Raw genomic sequence first — 21142 nt, forward strand, 5'->3', positions numbered from 1 at the left:
CATCCTCTGAGGCTGAGAGAGTGCGACTTGCCCAAAGTCACCCAGTGAGTCTACATGGGCAAAACAACATTTGAACCTTGGTCTCCAGAGTTGTAGTCTAATGCTTAAACCACTACACCACCCTGGCTCTACAAGGTATTTTACTCATCCCAATATAATATACAGTACAGTCGGACCTTCTTATACACAGATTCAAGCATCCACGGTTTGAAAATATTTTTTAAAAGTATAAATTTCAAATATCAAACACTGATTTTCCATTTTTTATGAGGGACACCATTTTGCTATGTCATTATATTTAATGGGACTTGAGCATCCATGGATTTTGTTATACACAGAGGATCTTGGAACCAAACCCCAGCGTATAACAAGGGTCCACTGTACTGTAACAGTATGGCAATTCATTGTAGATATTTCCTTGTGTTTTACAGTACCACAGCAATAAAATGAATGTTCTATTATTCCCAGTACTAAGATAATAATTATTATGCAGGTTGAGCATCCCTAATGCAGAAACCTGAAAACCTCCAAAACTCAACACTTTGCTGCCAGCCACCAACCTCTGCCTTCAAGGCAGCAGCCACAGCATTCCTGCTCCATCTCTCAGAAACTTGCATCTCTCTCCAGCCTCATGTCTCATACACAAGTAACAAGCAAACGAGATGCAAGGCTGGAAAGAGATGCAAGGATCTGTGAAATGGCGGGATGCATGGATTCATGCCAAACACTATGCTTGGATTGCAACCATTTCACAGATCCTCAGTCTCTCTCCAGCCACATCTCTCTCCAGAGTTGCACATAATAACAACAGCAAATTGTAAGATATTATTAATATTTTTTTAAGTTCATATAACAGTAGCAAGGCAACTCCTAAGATCAATATTGCTATCTGGAGTGTATATTTGCATGTCTTGGGAAAGTTTTTTCTTTTAAATGGCCACTGGCTCAAACAATCAAAGAGCAAACATGATTAAATAAATATTAATCTAAAGAATGGTGGAGGAAGTTGTACTTAAATGAGAAAGGGTAAGATAGTAGGATTGATCTAAGGATGGACTTCAGGAATCATGAAATAATGTCATACATATTGTATAAGAGGAATAAAAGTTGCTTTTTAAGAGGGGGAATGTGATGTTAAATGTATTAAATAGAAGAAACAGTAATAATTTAGGTACATTTTGAAGAAGATACCAATATGATTTGATGTGGAGGGAGAAGGAAAAGATTTATTAATACTGTAGAGGTTATTTGTAAACATTATTTGACTGGATGTGATATGATAATTATGTGGAAAGAGTATGGAGTTTATAAAAATATAGACGATTTTTAAAAAAAAAAATCCAAAAAGCAGAGACACTCAGAAAACAACATTACCATCAGCTTCACAAAAGCTGTCTGCAGAATCATCGTGCCGAGTCCATCGGAGCACAGCCTGCGCAGTTTCTTCACTGCAAAGAAAGAGAGAAAATGTGCTTAATTGCGTTTTCCCCCCACTGTCAGTGAATATACATACCTAAACCTATATTTAGGTCAGGATACAGAAGACATGGGACATTCAGAAAACTCAACGTGCATCTACACTAAAAAGTGACAGCAATTTGGATTCCACCTTAACGATCATAGTTCCATCCTATGGAATCCGGGTGAGGGCTATTTAGTATTTTCTCCTCAGGGACTCTAGCCCACTCCCCTGAACTGGAGCCCTAGATCTCACTAGCCTAAGTAGCTCAGAAAATTACAGATCCCAGGGTTCCAAAGCGAAGAGCCATGGCAAATAAATGGGATCAAACTACTACAGTGGGCCCTTGGTATCCACTGGGGTTTATTTCCAGGACCTGCCATGGATACCAAAATCCATGGATGCTCAAGTCCCATTATATACAATGGCATAGTAAAATTGTGTCCCTTATAGAAATTGGCAAAATCAAGGTTTGCTTTTTGGACTTTATATATTTTAATACACACACACACACACACACACATTTCTTACTGCAGGATATTTCTCCTAATATTGAGGTGGAATCTCTTTTCCTGTAGCTTGCATCCACTGCATCCATTGCAACCAACCATGGCTTGAAAAAAAATTTTAATTCCAAAAAGCAAATCTTGATTTTGCTGTTGTATATAATGGGACTTGAGCATCTGCAGATTTTGGTATCTGTGGGTGATCCTGGAACCAAACCGCAGTGGATACCAAGGGCCCACTATATCACTAATAGTTACATGCCCATTTTTGCAGTAATATTTCTGTCTCCTGTCTCAGCAGAGCAATAAATCAACCCCAGGTTTTAAGCTGGAAGTTTAAAATTGCAATCCAAGATGCTGAGCTCTGCCTCCAAAACAGGCTTAACAATGTAAGATAGCCCCTTAAAGTAAAGAGTAAATGGGGGATCAGATTCACTGCTCCCCCAGACAGAAAGCCACTAGCCGCTGCTAGTTCCTTGCCAACTGCTACTTTGGATAACGGGCCCCTAGAAACAAGTTCCTGGGCCACAAATCAGTGTCTCTGGAGGAAGGTGTGGGAAGAAGGAAACTTAAGGAAATGTCTTCATGACTGCTGGGGAAAAGAGAACCAAATTCCACTTTGAAGGCTACCAAGAAGAAGAAATGGCACCTCAATGATTCATCAACCGCTCCCAGTCTCTCTGCTTTTTCACAGTCATCTGCCAAAGTGTAGGCTTCTTCTGAATACTGTAAAGCAATGACAAAATTTGTACAAATGAGTAGAAATGACTACCGTGGGATATGCAAAGGGACCTTGGAGCGCCTTTGAGACTCACTGTGTGAAAGAAGTTGTAGCATAATAATAATAAAATAATAATAAATTTTATTTGTATGCCGCCCTTCCTTCGATCAGGGCGGCTCACAACAGTAAAACAGACAATTTTAAAATACAGATCAATAAAAAAACCATAAAAATACAATAAAAACATCCAATACACCATAAACAGCTTAAATCCAACAATAGAAAAAAAGTCAAAAGAAAACCCCATGACCCAACCTCATGGCCACGAAAAGAGGAGGGAGGCCCGCAGGATAACTATTCGGGGAATGCCTGTTGAAACAGGAAGGTTTTTAAGTCCTTCCTGAATTGGGCCAGGGTGGTAGACGAGCGGAGCTCTATGGGCAGCTCATTCCAAAGGGCTGGGGCAGCTGTGGAAAACGTCCTCCGCGAAGTGGAGGCTAACCTAGCCCCAGGCACCTTCAGTAGCTGCTGCCCAGTCGATCTGAGGGTGCGAGGCGGAATATACGGGGAGAGGCGGTCCTTTAGGTATCCTGGGCCCAAGCCATTTAGGGCTTTATAGGTAATTACCAACGCCTTATATTGAGCTCGGAAACGGATGGGCAGCCAATGGAGGTCCTTTAAGACCGGTGTTATATGGCTGGTCCTGGAAGCGCCAGTGACCAGCCGAGCAGCCATGTTCTGCACCATCTGCAGTTTCCGAGTTTGGTATAAGGGTTGCCCCATGTAGAGTACGTTGCAGAAATCCAATCTCGAAGTTACCAGAGCGTGTACAACAGTTTCTAGGTCCCTCTGGGCCAGGTATGGGCGCAGCTGGCGAATCAGCCGAAGCTGATGACAGGCGCTCCTGACCGTCGCATTCACCTGAGCAGTCAGGTGAAGCGACGAGTCAAGAAGCACCCCCAGACTGCGCACGGAGTCCTTCACAGGGAGCGTGACCCCGTTCAGGACAGGTGGAACCACCGCCATTCCTGGACCAGAAGAACCTACCACAAGTACCTCCGTTTTCTCTGGATTCAGCTTGAGTCGGTTTTCCCTCATCCAGCCCATTACTGACTCCAGACAGGCCACGAGAGGAGAGACGCCATCCCCAGTCACTGCATCAGTCAGAGACATAGAGAAGATTATTTGGGTGTCATCAGCGTACTGATAACCCCGCGCCCCATGTCTCCGGATGATCTCTCCCAGCGGTTTCATGTAAATGTTAAATAGCATGGGAGACAGAATGGCTCCTTGAGGGACCCCAGTTTTAAGGGGCCTCTCGTCGGAGCACACGTCTCCCAGCTGCACCATCTGGGACCTCCCAGAGAGGTAGGAGCGGAACCACTGGAGCGCAGTGCCCCCAATTCCCACCTCTGCCAGGCGTCCCAGAAGGATACCATGGTCTATGGTATCGAAAGCCGCTGAGATGTCCAAGAGCACCAACAGGGACACGCTTCCCCTGTCGATGCCCAGACGGAGATCATCGACCAAGGCGACCATGGCCGTCTCAACCCCGTAACCCGCCCGGAAGCCAGTTTGAAATGGGTCCAGATAATCCGTTTCATCCAAGACCGCCTGAAGCTGGATAGCAACCGCCCTCTCGATCACCTTTCCCAAAAATGGTAGCAGCGAAACTGGCCGATAATTATTATGTACCAGGGGGTCGAGGGAGGGCTTTTTTAGGATCGGTTTTACAATGGCCAATTTAAGATCCGATGGAAATTGCCCATCCCTCAAAGATGAATTAATTATCCGGCGTAACAATAATGTTACCGCCGGTCCCCCCTGGGCTGCTAACCACGAGGGACAGGGATCAAGAGAACAGGTCGTTTTCCGAACACTTCCGAGGATCTTGTCCACATCCTCGGTACTCACCAACTGTATGGCTAAAGGAAGAAGACCAAGTCTACAAAAGCTTATGCTACAACTTCTTTCAGACAGTGAGTCTCAAAGGCGCTCCAAGGTCCCTTTGCATATGGATATTCCCAACTAACATGGATATATCTCTGAATTCTAAGGCCATGAGGCATTGCATTTACCAATTCTCAAGCCAAGCTGGACTTGAGGAAAGGGGCCATGGTCTCTTCCTTTGCCTTGGCCAGCAATAACAACTAGGATTGCCAGAAGGAAAACTGAAGAAGGCTCCTGTCCATTTAATGGTTGTGTAGAAGAGGGAATTTCTTGTCATGCCACCAGGTAACATGCTGAAATGTCCTCATCTACATAACCCTTAAAGATACAAGAGCCTGCTCCCGTTTTCAGGCTGGCAACCCTAATGACAACGCAGCCTGGAACTTGGCCAAATGGATGCAACACATTTCAGTGGGGCTGGATTTGGTGAAATTTGGGCTTTGTGGAGCTAGGTGTGGTGTGTGTTAATCACTCTGGAAACACCTACTGTAATTTGACACATAAATGTATTGCATAAAATAAATGAGAGAAAACTTGTTGGTCACTTCAGACAAAATTTGGGACTTAATAGCCTCGGTCTGGTTGTTTGCTACCATCACATTCATGACTCAAGAACTGCCTTTCTTTCTTTCTTTCTTTCTTTCTTTCTTTCTTTTAAATAAGATAATTTAATGAGGAAATGATGCAAAAAAATCACAGCCAGGCCATAGTCATGAATCAAAGTAGGCAACTGCACGGACGGATTGGCAAATGTTTTGGCCTCACACACCACCCCTATGAGCCACAGGGTTGGATTTTGGCAGATCCAGTAGTGATGTAAAGTTACATCTGGTTGTGGACAAAAATCAGTCATGGTGGAAAGGAGGTTGGGGATGTGGGGGTCAAACTGATCTGAACCATCATGTTTTTATTTCTGAGGGTTGGGTAATTTTGGAGTGAAAACAGTACTTTATGACCAATTTTTTTCTTTTAAACTTTGGGGGGGGGGGGGGTTGGATACTTTAGGGGTCTGCAGCCAGGCTTGGGAGGCCATAAAATAGGGGTTCGGCATCAAATGCATTTGTGGGCCACACTGTCCCCATCCCAATCGTAAATCAGTTTTGGTCCAAACCCAACCATTCCTTACCTTGTAACTCTCTGATCTAATTCCACCAGGGACCTCATCCTGGAAACAGAAATTAGAAGTTAAAAAACCATTTTGTTTAATTAATCAAAGGCAACTAAATTCTGACTTCCTAGCTAGCAATTAAGTTTGTTGTTCCTAGTTAGTAATTACATTTGCTATTTGCAACAGGAGCTGGAGAGAAACAGATCAGTCTTTCCCTTTAGTCCCCACAAACAATATTAACTGCACAGCCTGACCTGGGGTGCATCTGTACTGTAGTAATAATGCAGTTTGACACCACTTTAGCTTGCATGGCTCCATGCTACAGAATCTTGAGATTGGGTGAGGCACCATTGGCAGTGAAGACTAAAAAACTAAAAATCCCAGGATTCCACAGGATGGAGCTGTAGCACTTAAATGACACTATTTTTACAGTGTCAAAATAAGTGCAGGGGTCAAACTGCATTACAGTCCTGGTCCCATAGGTAGGGTTGCCAGAGTGAGAACTAGGGACATATAGAAGAGGGGTTTTCAGCAGATGTTGTCTGTTACCTGGTTAAGTGTTAAGCAACACTAGCTGAAATTCATGCCTCTACACAACTATTAAAGATACATGAGCCCTCTAAAGTTTTCACTATGGCACCTCTATTCCATACAGATATGCAGGACTACAACTCCCATAAGCCATGATGGGGGAAAACTTTATCCTAAACCTGCCAGATGTCTCCACACTTGCTACAGAAAGGCAAAGCTAACTTGATGAGACATAACACCACCAAAATTGTATCTGGGTTTCTTTTAATCTTGCTGTGAGCCTGAGTCCCAGTTTTGGGTGCTAGAAATCAAATCAGTATATAAAATCTGCATGCACAAAGAATTAAGTCTCACATATGACCAACGGAAAACACATACACACACACAGCAGAGGAAGTAGTGAACACTAGCAGATGTAACCACACACACCTATACTTGCAGAACTGATAGAACACAGAGATGGAATTCTTCAGTTATCAAAGCATGCGGTCGGAAACCAAACTGCATGCAAAGTATCACAAAGAGGGCAAACTGTTGAAACCCTGCAAAGCCCTGCAATGGCTTCGAGTCGTCTGTAGGCCAACTAGGCAACTTCAAGCAATTTTTCAAGTGCTTTTTTAAATGCCGCCCATATAATCCACCCATACGCTCAGATCCTCTGGAGGACATTTACTCCAGTCAGCCAGGAAGAGGCTGGCAACTGTCAGCCAGAGGACTTTTTCTTCAGCCGTCCCCAAATTGTGGAATAACCTGCCAGAAGAGATGTGACAGCTGAATACGCTGTCCAGACATACGACAGCATTAAAGACCAGTCCCTTCTGGCAGGCTTATCCGGATGATTTTTAAATTGTGAATTTAGATGCTGAATTTTGCATGTGGACTGTTTTAAAACTTTAAATAGTTGAAAGGATGTCATGGAAGGATGTCATATTCAACTTTGAATAGTTGAAAGGAGCCAGCTTGTTTTCTGCAGCTCCAAGGACTGGAGCATGAACCAACGGACCGCAATTACAAAAAAAGAACTTCCACTTAAACCTTAGTAAGAACATTTTGACTGTAAGAGCTCTTCGACAGTGCAATGGGTTGCCTCGAAAGCTGGTGGACTCTCCACATTTGAAGGTCTTTAAACAGAGGTTGGATGGGCTTCTTTTAGAAAAGCTGTGGTTGTGTATTCCTGCATGGCAAAGGGCTGGACTAGATGACCTATGCTTCTATGCAAACATTTCTTGCACTTACAGTTGGACATGGCTGCACAGCACAGTCCCTGATCCCACAATGGCTGTTGTCGCTCCAGAAAGGACAAGGCCTCTTTAGATTCACCTGAAGAGATGAAAAGATGTGGATACAGAAGGTATTTTTAATACAGAAAGGAAAAGTGAAAGGGAGGAAAGCTTAAACTATCTACTTTATACATATCACACCTCAAGCCCAACCTGCAATGAAAATAAAAGCATGGTCTTCTCCTTATGCCACTTCTCTCCCTGTCCTTTCATCATATCATCTGGACCAAATCAGGATTGGAAAAGAAAACCAGTTGTTGTTTTAAACCAGGTTTTTGTTTTGTTTTGTGTTTTTTTTTGTTGTTTTTTTGCATTAATGCATAGGACTACATCAATCTTGGACTGAATCAGAAAAATAAGTAGCAAAATGCAATAAAGATGTTATGCTCGCTAGCTTAAATAATAATTGTTCTTTTAAAAGTGCTCTTTTAAAGCAAGTTGTTTTGGCTGAACTTATGTTAGTAGAATGATTTGTTTCTCAATGGCATTCTTGCACTATAAAATAAAGTCATTGAAAAGAAGCATCTGTCATGGGATACTGATTTAACAATAAGCAACTGTCAATAAATTTAAAGTTAAATTCAAACAGTCATTGTTGGTCCAGTAAGAAAGCTGGAAAATAGTTAAAATAGCCAGACTTTAAAAAATATATATGAATATCCATTTTTAAAAAAAAAAAGAAGTGTTTTTTTTTTAAATTTAAACATGGTTTAAACCAGCCTGGACTAAATGCTTTATGGGTTGGGGAGACGAGGCGAATCATGTAATCTCTCAAATGTTGTTAGACTGCAATTCCAAATAGTCCTCATCCATGTTTATGCTAGCTAGGGCTGCTGGGAGTTGCAATCCAACAACATCTGGAAAGAAGCATGATTCTCACCGTGGTTTTAGGCTGCAAACTCCTGGGAACTAGGATCTGTTCTCTTATAAAGAAACGCCTAGACATTTCTGCGAGTACAACACACACACATATCCCACTGCAACCATGTTATAATCCTATATAAAGCAGCCTTCCTCTACTGCACACCCTACAAAGGTGTTGAACTACAAGCCCCATCATCTCCAACTAAGCATGACCACCACCGTTGGTATTAATCATCTCAACATAGCAAATAAAATTATTTCTTTTGGAAAAGTGTTCAGCTGCTTAATGTTTGCCGTTTGATAGTAAATTCAACAGTGCTTTTGAAAGTCCAGCACAAGTTTATAAAAGGCAAAAGGACATCCATCCAAACATGGCACCTGGCTAGAAGAGACCCCCTGAGTCTGTGAAGCCTGCATAAATGTTGACTTACTATTCTGCAAGCAATTCAGGGGGTCTACTCTCGTTTAAATACTGAATTGAAGCCAATGTGTTTTATTTTAAATGATTTCTCTCTCTCAAGCACTTAAGAGAAAGTTTCAGATGATAAACCAGAGATACCACCCACATTCTATCTCATATTTCACTCATAAGAAAATGGTAACAAATAACAGACTTCTAGATCAGAGTGGAAATCATCTGGCTTTTTGCACACATTGTTGGACTGCAATTCTCAGCATTCATCACTATTGGCTATGCAGGCTGGGACTGCTGGGAGATGCAGTCAAACAACATCTGGAGGGGTTTTTTGGGGGGCTATGAGGCCATGTTCTAGAAAAGATTTTTCCTGACATTTCGCCAGCAGCTGTGGCTCACATTTTCAGGGAATGAAGCATTTTCTGAAGATGCCAGCCACAGCTGCTGCAGGAATAACCTCTTCTAGAACAGGGCCTCATAGCCTGAAACCCCCCCAAAAAACTATGGATGCCGGCCATGAAAGCCTTCGCCTTCACAATATCTGGAGGGCTCTATGGTTTCCACCCCTATTTTAGGTTTACAATGTGCCTTCTGTTATTATCAGGGCTGGGGAACAGGTGGACCTCCAGAGTAGAAAGGACTGCAGCCCCTATCGTCCAGGGATAACGAATGAGGGAAGATGCAGACCAGAAACATCTGGAGGACCCCATGTTCGCAAACCCTGTGCTAAGGCATGCATGGATTTTTAGAAAAAGCTTGCCAGGATATTGGGAGTAGGAACCAGAGAATTATTATTATTATTATTATTATTATTGATAGTGATGATGATTCATTAGTCCCTATCCTCAATACCTTGGTAAGCCTTTTTATTATAATAATTTAATTCTATTTTAATGTTCCTCTTTTGTATGTTTTAAAGTGTACTGTTGTTATTGTTTTAATATTGTAAGCCACTCTGAGTCTCAGTTTTGGGGAAGGGTGTGATATTATTATTATTATTATTATTATTTTCATTGATATCCCGCCTTTCTCCCAATAATGGGACTCAAGATGGCTAACAACATCTTAAACAATACAGGTTTAAAAAAAAACTACAAAGGTTAAATGAAAGTATAAAATATACAAATAAAATACAAATACAAATATACTAAAACCATTAAAAATACTAAAATACATTAAAACAATAAAAAATACCTTGTAATATCTGAAGTAACAATAAAAAATACCTTGTAATATCTGAAGTAATCGCTTTCCAGCAGTTTCTGGAGTCTGGGGAAAATCTTGTAATTGTTGTAGGTATCAATAGTTTCAACATCGCAGGTACAATCGTCCAGATGACCAGTCACCTATTGAATAAACAGGTAATGAGGTTTTGGAAAAAGCTGAGCTGAACAATTAAACTACGTCTAACGATGAGAAGACCAGGATCGTCACACTTGAAGCATTTTATGGCATAGGAAAAGTTTAGACTACCAAATAAAATGTACAAATATTTAAACTTCGGCAAGACCCTTTTCTGCGGCTGTAACAATATTAATTGGCAGGAAGAGAACAGTATCTATAGAGCACCTTCCAAAGAGTCAGTTCTCACCATTTATGGCTCCTTGTATGTTGCTGACTAGGAGCCAGCATGGGCTAGTGGTTTGAGCATTGGACTATGGCCAGGGTTCGAATCCCAGCTCAATCCTGGAAACCGACTTGGTAACCTTGGGCAAGTCACACACTCTCAGCCTCAGATGGCAATGGCAAACATCCTCTAAAGAAATTTTGCCAAGAAAACCTCAGGATAGGTTCACCTTATGGTCCTCACAAGTTAACAACAATTTTGTGACTGTTGTCGCCTTCACATCCTCTCATTTCATTCCTTTTGGGGGTCTCTTAAATACTAATTTTTTTGGATCTGCACTAAGACTCTTAAAAATGTAATAATTAAAAATTGATATATGGCTTGTTGAAGTGGTCCTATGGTTTGTCGGGCAAATTTTCTTCTCTCTGATCGTAATTTATTTAATTTTTTTAAAGGGTTACAGAGATACTTGCAAAAGGGCCATTTCACTGATGCACTGTAACGGAAATATAATATAAAAGGAAGGAAGAAAAGGTAACGAATGCACTGTTCAACTTATCTTGGCATTAGAAAGACACCTGCTTCGTGGTGGGAATAAAATGTTGCAGCTGGTATCTGCACTAAGACTCTTAAAATATAATAATTAAAAACTGATCTATGGCTCTTTGAAGTGGTCCTGTGGTGTGTTGGGCAAATGTTCTTCTCTCTGACTTGCCAGAAAATAGTCCAGGACAAGAGAAATGTCTTTTAGGTTTAAAAAATAAAAATAATTCCATTGTGGGAGAAAGGTGGGATATAAAGCCTTGAAAGAAAGAAAGAAATGTCCAAGAACTAGAGGAACAAATAGAGCAACCTCCCAATTTAGTTGCCCAATCTGGAAAAGCCCTTGCAACAACGCAATCACTCTGGAGGTTATCAGACAAGGGAAATTGGAACTATAATCCAATGGCAATCCTAATGCAATCATGGGGTTTCACGTTATTGCGTGAGAGGTGATGACACGCAATTTCGGGCAATGGCAAGCTATTTTCAGGCAACGGGAAGCCAGTTCAAACGCAATTCGCATTCACAGAGGAGTTTATCAAACGGGAGGAATTTCTCTTAAATTCTAATGAAAAGAAAGTGGGTCCAGAACGCATTTATTTAAAGTCACTAGTTTAGCGCAATTACGTGACTACGCATTGCGTTTGAACTGGCTCCCCATTGCCCGAAAATAGCATGCCATTGCCTGAATTTGTGTGTGGCAGTCTATCACGCAGTAAAGTTAAACCCCATGATTGCATTCGGATTGCCATTGGATTATACTTCCAATTCCCCTTGTCTGATAAACTCTGTAAATTCGCTGAACTAGCAACTTTCAGTGAATGCGTTCTGGCCCCACTTTCTTTTCATTCGAAATTAAGAGAAATTCCTCCCATGTGATAAACTCCTTTGTTTCTTCTCCTTATATCACTTTTGGAATGCAGCTTCGTTATTACAAGTAACGTTTTTCTCTGGCTGAATCCACACTGCAGAAATAATCCAGTCCGATACCGCTTTAACTGCAACAGCTCATTGCTATGGAATTCTGGGATTTGTAGTTCTGTGAGATATTTAGCCTTCTCTGTCAGAGTGCTCTGGTGCCACAACAAACTACAATTCCCAGGATCCCAGAGCACTGAGCCACAGCAGATAAAGGGGTACCAATCTGCACTATTTCTAGAGTGTAGATGCAGCCAAACACCCGCTCACTAGTCTTCTTTCTGGTTAAGAACACAATCTGACTTAAGCAGACCTTTTTTAGAATAACATTTCCCTACCTTTTTAAACTGCTCTTTAATTTTATTCTGGCCCATGTTTTGAGGTTGATCTTTTATTGCATCTTGTTTGCAGTTTGTTTTTTAACCAGAGTTGCTTTGCAATGACTTTTTGCAAAAAACGACCAAGCGCAAACGAATCAGGACTTGGAAATGTTATTTTTGGACTAAAACTCCCAGCACCCCCAGCTTGCATGGTTTGGGGATGCTGTCTACTGTCATCCAAAACAGAACTTTCCAAGCTCTCCAATGAAGTAAACTATAACAACAGACTAAAATGTAGACTGGAAGAAAGTGGTTCCCTCTGGAGCAGCGATTCCCAAACTTTGGTCAGCCAAGTCTTTTGGTGAACAGTCTGGAATTCTGGGAGCCACAGTCCAAAACATCTGGAGGACCAAAGTTTGGGAAACACTGGCCTGTTCCAGACTGCCAAAATAAAGCTGCTTCAGGTCTCTTTGGAGGTATGCTGTTTAAATGATGCATGCGTCCTAAGAATCCGGAAGCTGCACCAAAGCTGCACTCCAGTGCTTAGGAATGGAGTGTGGCTTTGGCGCAACCTCCGAACTCTTAGGACCCAGGCATCATTTAAATAGCATACCTCCAAAGAGACCCGAAGCAGCTTTATTTTGGCAGTAAGTAACAGGCCACTGGCAGTCTGTCATTCACTGGAAGTTTTCAGAGCCTTCTTTCAGTCCTGCTGCTGCTTGCTTTCTTGCTCGCTGCAGAGTTCAGGTTATGATGCAACAGCCAGGAAACTCAGCCCAGAAAACCAACATTTCCCAGCATGGCTCTTTCCAGGCAAAGAGGTGTCTGTCGGTGATGGCCTTGTGGCACGTAGACCAAAAGGAAATGGCCCAACGGGAAAGAAATGCAAATCCTGCCTTGCTTCCTCCTAGTCAGTTGCTCCCAACCCTGGTCAACTTTCTAAACTAGACAGGTTTGCAGGTGGCAGCAATGGATTAAGTCTCTTTCTTTTTTTCCAAATCACTCTTATCTTTTTAAGCTGTATTTTATTCTTTTAACCAATGGGCCACTTTAATATTGTAACGATTTAATTCTGTTTTAGTGCATTGCTTTTGTATGTTTTTAAACATACTGTTCTTTTAAATTGTAAGCCGCTCTCAATCCCGGTTTTGGCGGGGAAAGCGGGATACAAATAAATATAACAACAACAACAACAACAACAACAATAATGCAAACTTGTGTCAATAGTCACACTGCCTAGAAAGTTTACAGTGGTTGGCTTTCAACTAGGAAAAAACTGATTTGATTATTATTGTTATTATTATATTAGGTATTATTATTAGTAGTAGTAGTAGTAGCTTTAAACTGAGCTTGGAAAAGCTACTTGTTTGGAGTACAATACCCAGGCCTTGCTTAAAGAGGACACTTCTGACCTGGGTCCAAAACACGCTGCAGAAAGAATCCAGTGAAGTGTGAAGTCGGAGGCTTTCATGGCCGGCATCCATGGCTTTTTGTGGGTGTTTCTGGCCCTGTGGCCATGGGCCAGAAGAGTCGATTCCTGACCTTTCGGCAGCATCTGTGGCATCTTCAGGGAATGCTGGCATCTTCAGCATCAGGAAGAAACTCTTCTGGAACATGGCCACACAGCCAGAAACACCCACAAAAGCCAAACCAGTTTAAGACCACTTTAACTGCCTAGGATCCCTTAGCACTGGGCCTGGGAAGGTAAAGCGGTCTCAAACTGGATTATTTCTGTCGTGTGTTTTGGAGCCCGGTTTCAAATCCTGATTCAGTGGATCCCATAGCATTGAGCCCCGGCAGTTAAAGCGGTCTCAGACTCCGTCAGTTCTGCCAGATGCAGCCTTCCTCTGCCCGGTGATTGTTCCTGTTCTTGTTCTAGCCCATCCTTTCCCCAAAACTGGGGCTCAGAGCAGCTTAGACTGTTTTTTTTAAATCCCGTAAAATTAAAAGCCTAGAAAACTGGTCTGTAGGAAGGGCAGGAAGCCCAAAGGCCATCCGTTTCAAAGACACCTTTCTTTGGGCAAAGGCTCCCCTGCTCTGCCTCTTGCCCCGAGAGCCCTGGAGATACAGACATAGATAGCTCTGTCGACAATGAAAACAGAAAGCAAGAGCAGCTGCCATCAGCCCGAGATGGCCAGGCCTTCAGAGTCTTCCTCTCGCTGGCCAAAGGAGCCTTGCCTTCCGACCAAGAGGCCTGCTAGCCTACCATCCATCATCCCAAAGGCAGAGGCCTCCCCTGAGCATGTGCAGAGTGCCTCTGGCACCAAAGGGCGAAGCAGGGAGGAGACGGCGGAGGCTGCTTTCCTTCTCCCTCAAAGGCAAAGAATCCTGGGGCACCTGAGAGCAGCAGACTCCTTGCCTTTGGGGATAATAAGGAAAGGCAGGGCCAGAGGCGCTGGGGAGAAGGAGAGGCTGGAGGGGGGCTTCCAGGGCCCAGGGAGAGAAGGGAGGGCAGGGCCATTGGCTTCCAGGGGCCAGAGGACTCTGGGCCTTTGGGCGATGGCGAGGGAAGGCCAGGGCCCTGGGGGTCTCCTGGGGAGGAGGAGGAGGAGGAGGAGAAGGGGCTCTGACCTGGCAGAAGCAGCGCTGCTCGGCGCCGGAGGGGCCCCGGCCGGGGCCAGAAGCAGAGCAGCCGGCCAGCAGCCAGAGGATGAGCAGCATCAGGCCCCAAGGAGGCATGGCCAGGAGGAGGAGGCTCTGCTGCAGGCTCTGGCTGCTCTGCCTCCCTCCCGGGCGAGGAGGAAGAGGACTTGGCCGGCCCTCATTGGAGGCAGGCCCCGGCCGCAACGCCTCCGCCTCCGCCTCCCCTGGAGCAGCTTCGACCCAGGGACCCCGGGGCTGTCAGGGCTGGGGGCTGCCTGCCTTCATGGTCTCCCCCTTATTACAGCAGCCCTGCTGGCCTCCTCCTTCTCTGGACAGGGCTTGATAGCTGGGTCCCTCTCTCTCTAGCAGTGGCCCTTTAAGGGGCTCTGGACTTCAGCTCCCAGCATCCCAGGCTATTGGCCCTCAGGGCTGAGGCTTCTGGGAGCTGGAGTCCAACGTTTCTTAAAGGGCACCGTTTGGGGAGCACTGTCTTCAAGGGTTAAGCTTACAGTTAGTTTGTATCTCGAGCCTGACTGCGAGGGAAAGATACACACTAACTGTAAGACATTATATAGCCTAATCAGTCTTCCTGACATATATATATGTGTGTGTGTGTGTGTGTGTGTGTGTGACTATCTTTAGTTAGATTAGGATTTAGTTTTCGTTATGTAATTATTTATCAAAGCCATTATTATTATTATTATTATTATTTGGAGAAAGTCTTTACTCTCTAGGAAGAGAGATTTATTATCTTTGTTGTTTCTGACTTATAGCAACTCTATGGGGTTTTCTCAGCAAGAGGTCCAAACAAGGTTTGCCATGGCCTTCCTCTGAGGCTGAGAGAGTGTGACTTGCCCAGGGTTACCCAGTGGACTCCCATGGCTGAGCAGGGATTCGAACTCACATCTCCAGAGTTCTGTTGCCGCGACAGTGGTCCCTCCACATTCCCTGCAGTTAGGAGTGAAGGGCCCCCTTGAATGTGGGAAAACCACACATAAAAAAACACCATGATTCTTACCTGAGAGAACACCTCTAGGAATCTCTTAGTCCTCCAATGCAACTCGATGGTCAACATCTGCCAGACGTTGATCATGGAGTCATGCTGGAGGACCTACAAATGCTTAGAGAAGTGCTTCTCTCTTGGAACTTCTAGGTTCTCCAGCACAACTCTATGGTCAACCTCTGGCAGAGTTGCGCTGGAGGACCCAGGGATCCCTAGAGAGCACATATTCTTTGTTTCGCAATGGGGCCCTTTGTCAATCAGCACAGTGTCAAAAGACTAACAGCTTTATCAAACTAGCGAGGCCCCATGAGAAAACAGGAGTTAAATGCGATTTAAATTAAATTCGAATTTAAACAGAACTTGCAAATTTGGGAAGTTTATCACACTGAATTGCTGCTAAAACGAAATAACACAAATTTAATCCACAATTAAAGCAGAGAAAACCAGCAGCTTTTTAAATTCAGTTTGTTCCGAATGTAAAAAGCTGCTGGTTTTCTCCGCTTTAACTGCGGATTAGCTTCACGTTATTTCACATTAACTGCGCCATCGTGTGATAAACTCTGGGCATTTCCGGGTTATCTTCGCGTTATATCGCGTTTCACTCCCATTTTCCCACGGGATCTCGCTAGTGTGATAAACTCCTCAGAGAGGAAGCATGGCTTAATGGTTTGAGTGTTGGACTACAATTATGTAGACCAGGGTTCAAAACCCAGCTTGGCCATGCAAACCCACTAGGCCACCTTGGGCAAGTCACACTCTCTCAGCCGCAAGAGAAGGCCATGGCAAACCTCTTCTGAACAAATCTTGCCAAGAAAACCCCATGACAGCTTTGCGTCAGGGTCGCCATAAGTCGGAAACACCTTGAAGGCACCAAACAGACACAAGAGACTTGGCACAGACTTAACAGCACAGATCGATTGATCGTGTGTCATCTCAGAGACAAATTGCATTTCAGTTGACTCTGTTGACACGCTCAATTTGGCATATTCAGCCTGTCAGTTGCAGAACCAGCTGCAAGTATCTGTATCATATCTATATTCAGTGCTTGCTTCTGTTGTAAATTCGAGGCAGATGGGATTATTGTCCCAGAATTTGGTTATGGCCCAAGCCTTGGGTGGTCTGTCCCAGAAAGCTATCTTTATAATTACATTAAGATGCCTGAGGTGATGTGGTGAATAAGCAGCGTTATGCTCTGTGTGTTTGCATCAATGAGATAGGTGGGGCCCCGTGATGATGAATCCGGGTGTCCAGGGGAGTATCTAGTATCTAGGGGAGCAGTATATAACCAACTAGTGAACAGGAACTATTTAATGAAGAAGGAACTACGCCCCATTAGTTGGAGCTACGCCCAAAGGGCTATAATTTAGGGATCAGTGTCACTCCAATCCGAGTTCACACACGGTGCTCTTTAAGGCTCTTTTTCTGTATGCAGAGGCTTCATCGAGGAGACAGAGAGAGCTGTATCCATGGATATTTTTATTCATGGATTTGAACATCCGCAGCTTGAAAATATTCCAAAAAACCTCACTCTCAAAAAGCAAACCTTGATTTTGCCCTTTTATATAAGGGGTGTCGTTTTACTATGCCATGGTATTTAATGGGACTTAAGCATTCACAGATTTGGGTGCCCACAGGAATTCCTGGAACCAAACCCCAACAGATACCAAGGGCCCACTGTACTGTATATACTAATGTATAAGTCTAGAAATGTTAGTCAGAAAGTCGACCCGAAAAACCTGAGTCGACTTATCCATGGGTCAATGTAAGTACTGTACTTTAACTCTTATTTTAAAAGGAATGCTAGTGAAAGACAAGAGGGTAAGTCCTGGAATAACTGCCCCCCTCTTTGCTTTCTCATCGATGTAGCTTTTAGTGTGAACATAAACAGTTACGCCTGCTGGACTTTTGTAAATTCCTTGGCATTGTTTTCCTTTATGTCATCCTTTACATCAATGGTCCCCAAACTGTGCTCTTTAAGGAATTTAGGACTTAAACTCCCAGAATCCCAGACTATTGGCCAACATGGCTGAGGCTTCTAGGAGCTGAAGTCCAAAATCTCTTAAAGGGCACAGTTTGGGGACTACTGTTTTACATCATTTGTTACATGCCCCTAAGTTTTATCCTCAACTTATCTATGGGTCATATCAAAATCCATAATTCTGGCTCCAAAACCTGACCTCGATTTATACATGAGGCCAACTTATAGTTGAGTATATATGGTAATTTTATCTTCATGGAGCTGCATACAACACTTACCTAATTCGTGAATTGGCGTGCTGCACAACTAAATGCACATTGTGTGTCAATTTGTGACTCCAGGCCAATGTGCAATGGCACAGTTGCTTTGGTGGTCAAAATGTGTTCTGCTGCCCTTGCACAACATAGTCAAGGTTTGATCTGTATAGCCATTTCTGGCTGCGTATGTCACCAACAGGATGCCAGCCGGTACTTTCGTAAATGTCTTGAAGATAAGTGTGGATGGGGTATACTTTTTTCCATATCACCAGGTGACACAAAACCAGAACTGCAAACCTTTCATAGGGACTGCAGGAAACCAAAGCAGATTAAGTCATGTGCAAATGGTATGTTGGGGACAAAAATGTAGAGACAAAAAAAAACATGCTGGATCAGACCAAAGGCTTCTCTAGTCCACTTCCCAGTTCTACTGTGGCCAACCATGGCTGCATCTGCACTGCAGAAATAACGTGGTTTGACAATGCTTTTCATTGCCATGGCTCAGTGCTGTGAAGCTGCATTAAATGAAGCTGGTATTGCTATTGGTGTGGAATCCTGAGATTTGTATTAGGATTCCATAGGATAGAGACATAGCAGTGAAAGTGGTGTCTGCATTATTTCTGTAGTGCAGATGCAGCCAAGGTGACACAAGAAGAAGGTCCTCCAGCAAGACATGAGTCTAACTGCAGTCTCCCAAGTATTTACATTGTGCTACTAAAAGTTGTTGTTTGTCACAAATGTCTAACTCCTTATTTTTATGCTTACCTTTTGCAAGTACATTATCATTATCCTCCTCTTTCTAGTCATTTTAAAGCAGGTTGGGAATAACAGGGCCCTCCTGCTCTTGTTAAATTATAAGCCCCAGCATTCCTCACATTGTCTCTGCAGACCAGGGCTGCTGGGATTTGTAGCTCAATCACATCTGGAGAACCATGATTTATACCTGTTTGGAAAAAAAGTCCACCATTAAGAAGTGTTCTTGGTTAGGAAGACGGCAGATACAGGGCAGGAGTGGGCTGGTGACTATTTTTAATACGCTGTATATATTTTTAATGTTTATGCCTTGGGCTCTGTAGGAATAGAGCAGAAAGACAGGAGATTAGTATTTTAAGAAATCAATAAATTCTGCACACACCTAAACCCCGCCAAAGATGTTAGGCGCCCCAAACAACAGGTTGCGCATCACGACAATGCGGCACCTTGATCCCAACTCACAAACTGAACACCTAAAGTCACACCCCAAAGCGCCTGTATCCCACGATGCAAGCTTGGGATGTTTTCCAAAATAGCTTTTACAAATTTAGATAAAAGGAAGAGATTAAATAGCTGTTGAAAGCGTGTTTTGGTCTTTTTAAGTAATCATCTGGCTCCTATAATTTTCAGTGCAGTTGTTGTTTGTCAGTGGCATGCCAGAGACAGCAAAGGAGCCAGGATGGGTTTGGAAGGACAAGGGTGGCGCTCATTAACTTCTAATTAAGTTGATCAGGAGAAGAAGGCAGCCAGAAAAAGAAGATGCCTGCTTTGTCAGAGCTTGAAAAATTACTCTTTTGGATTAAAACCCCACAAATTCCAGGGGAGGGATTCTAAAGGTTGTACTTTGAAAAAGCAGCTTTCTCAAGCCTTGCTTTCGGTATTGCAACCGAATGCAGGTCCAAAACGCACTGCAGAAATAATCCAGTGTCAGATCACTTCAACTGCCCTGGTTCAGTGCTAGGGAATCTTGAAAACTGTAGTTTATCTTGGCACCAGAGTTTCACAAAACTAGAGTTCCCAGAATTCCCTAGCATTGAGCCACAGCAGTTAAAGCAGTCTCAGACTGAATTATTTCTGCAGTGCGTCTTCAACCACAGTCATGCAGCCTATGTCCTGTGCAGCAATTGTATGTCAATCTCCTCTACGCCTGCATCCGCACTGCAGAAGTAACCCCGTTTGACACCACTTCAACTGCCATGGCTCTGTGCTAGGGAATCCTGGGAACGGTAGTTTTGTGAGACGTGGAGCCTCCTCTGTCAGAGAGCTCTGGTGCCACAACAAACTACAATTTCCAGGATTCCCTAGCATGGAGCCATGATGGCAGTCAAAGTAGTGTCAAACTGAATTATTCCTGCAGTGCAGATGCAGCCTAAGGGCTCTTTTTTGCTACACAGTTGTAATGCTTTCATTTTACTTTAAATACCATGGCTGCATCCTTTGAAAGGAGATTTAGTTAGTATCCTACATTTCAACCTTCTGTCCAGGAGGAATCCAAAATGTCCTCCATTTTGAGCGTGACTAAGAAGCATGCAATTATTAGGGTTTTTAGCTTTTATTGTGTAATGCTGCCCTACATTTTTTCCTGGAAGGTCCTACATGTTGCAGTGCCTTTGCAATGAAAACATCTGGCCACCTTGTGAAGGATGAAGCAATGGCTGTTAAAGGAGATTTACAATGCTATAACTGTACAGTGTTAAAGGGTCCTGAATTATGTACTTTGCTCCTTGATTTCTTTGCTCCTTTGTGGGTTTATATACAATTCGTAATATATTATAGATATATTATAATAACAATGCTATTTTCTAATATATATAACTTATAATATAATATAAATATGATATAATAGTTCTATTTTATAATATATATAACTAATATATTATAAATTTAATCTAATAATACTAGCTATTTTATAATATATATATATATATATAATTCATAATATATTATAACTATATTATAATATAATAACAATACTAACTATTTTATAATATATATAACTAATAATATAAATATAATATAATAGTACTATTTTATACTATATATATATATACATACAATTCATATTATACATATATATAATAACAACAATAATTACTTTATAATATATAATAAATAATACATTAAAACATTTTATATTCTTAATAATAACTATTTTTATAATATATATAATTCATAATATATTATAAATATATAATAATAATAATAACTATTTTATATATATATATATATATATATATATTATAATATAATAATAATTATTTTAATATAAGTATGTAATAATAATGATTGACAAAGAGGGCCCAAGACCTTTCAAAACCACAAATCCCAGGATCCCCCAGGACGGGGTTGCAATCGGGACAAATTTCCTTCGAAAGATCTCCGTTTG

The 21142-nt window shown here is 42.5% G+C and overlaps 1 protein-coding gene across 5 annotated transcripts in view; it reads right to left on the bottom strand.

Annotated features, from left to right (window-relative positions):
- The window catches only part of ERO1A (endoplasmic reticulum oxidoreductase 1 alpha), a 47899-nt gene extending 28983 nt beyond the window's left edge, over positions 1 to 18916 (bottom strand). For 4 of the 5 annotated variants that reach the window (XR_016281048.1, XR_016281049.1, XR_016281047.1 and 1 more), the window contains exons 1-6: positions 14754 to 14982; positions 10061 to 10180; positions 7512 to 7595; positions 5763 to 5801; positions 2615 to 2691; positions 1375 to 1448 (exon numbers count right to left, since the gene is read on the bottom strand). Coding sequence is in view for 2 of the 5 variants with exons in the window: in XM_089522890.1 (XP_089379016.1) it covers positions 1375 to 1448; positions 2615 to 2691; positions 5763 to 5801; positions 7512 to 7595; positions 10061 to 10180; positions 14754 to 14861 (502 nt within the window). In the remaining 3 variants the exon portion in view is untranslated. Of the gene's footprint in view, positions 1 to 1374; positions 1449 to 2614; positions 2692 to 5762; positions 5802 to 7511; positions 7596 to 10060; positions 10181 to 14753; positions 14983 to 18768 lie in introns of those variants that run through there. The other variant, XM_089522891.1, reaches the window with a different exon arrangement.
- Positions 18917 to 21142: the final 2226 nt, after the last annotated feature.

This window comes from Sceloporus occidentalis, unplaced genomic scaffold, assembly GCF_023333645.1.
Source record: "Sceloporus occidentalis isolate IW3139 unplaced genomic scaffold, rSceOcc1.0.p SCAF_4, whole genome shotgun sequence".
In the NCBI taxonomy this organism is placed as follows: domain Eukaryota; kingdom Metazoa; phylum Chordata; class Lepidosauria; order Squamata; family Phrynosomatidae; genus Sceloporus; species Sceloporus occidentalis.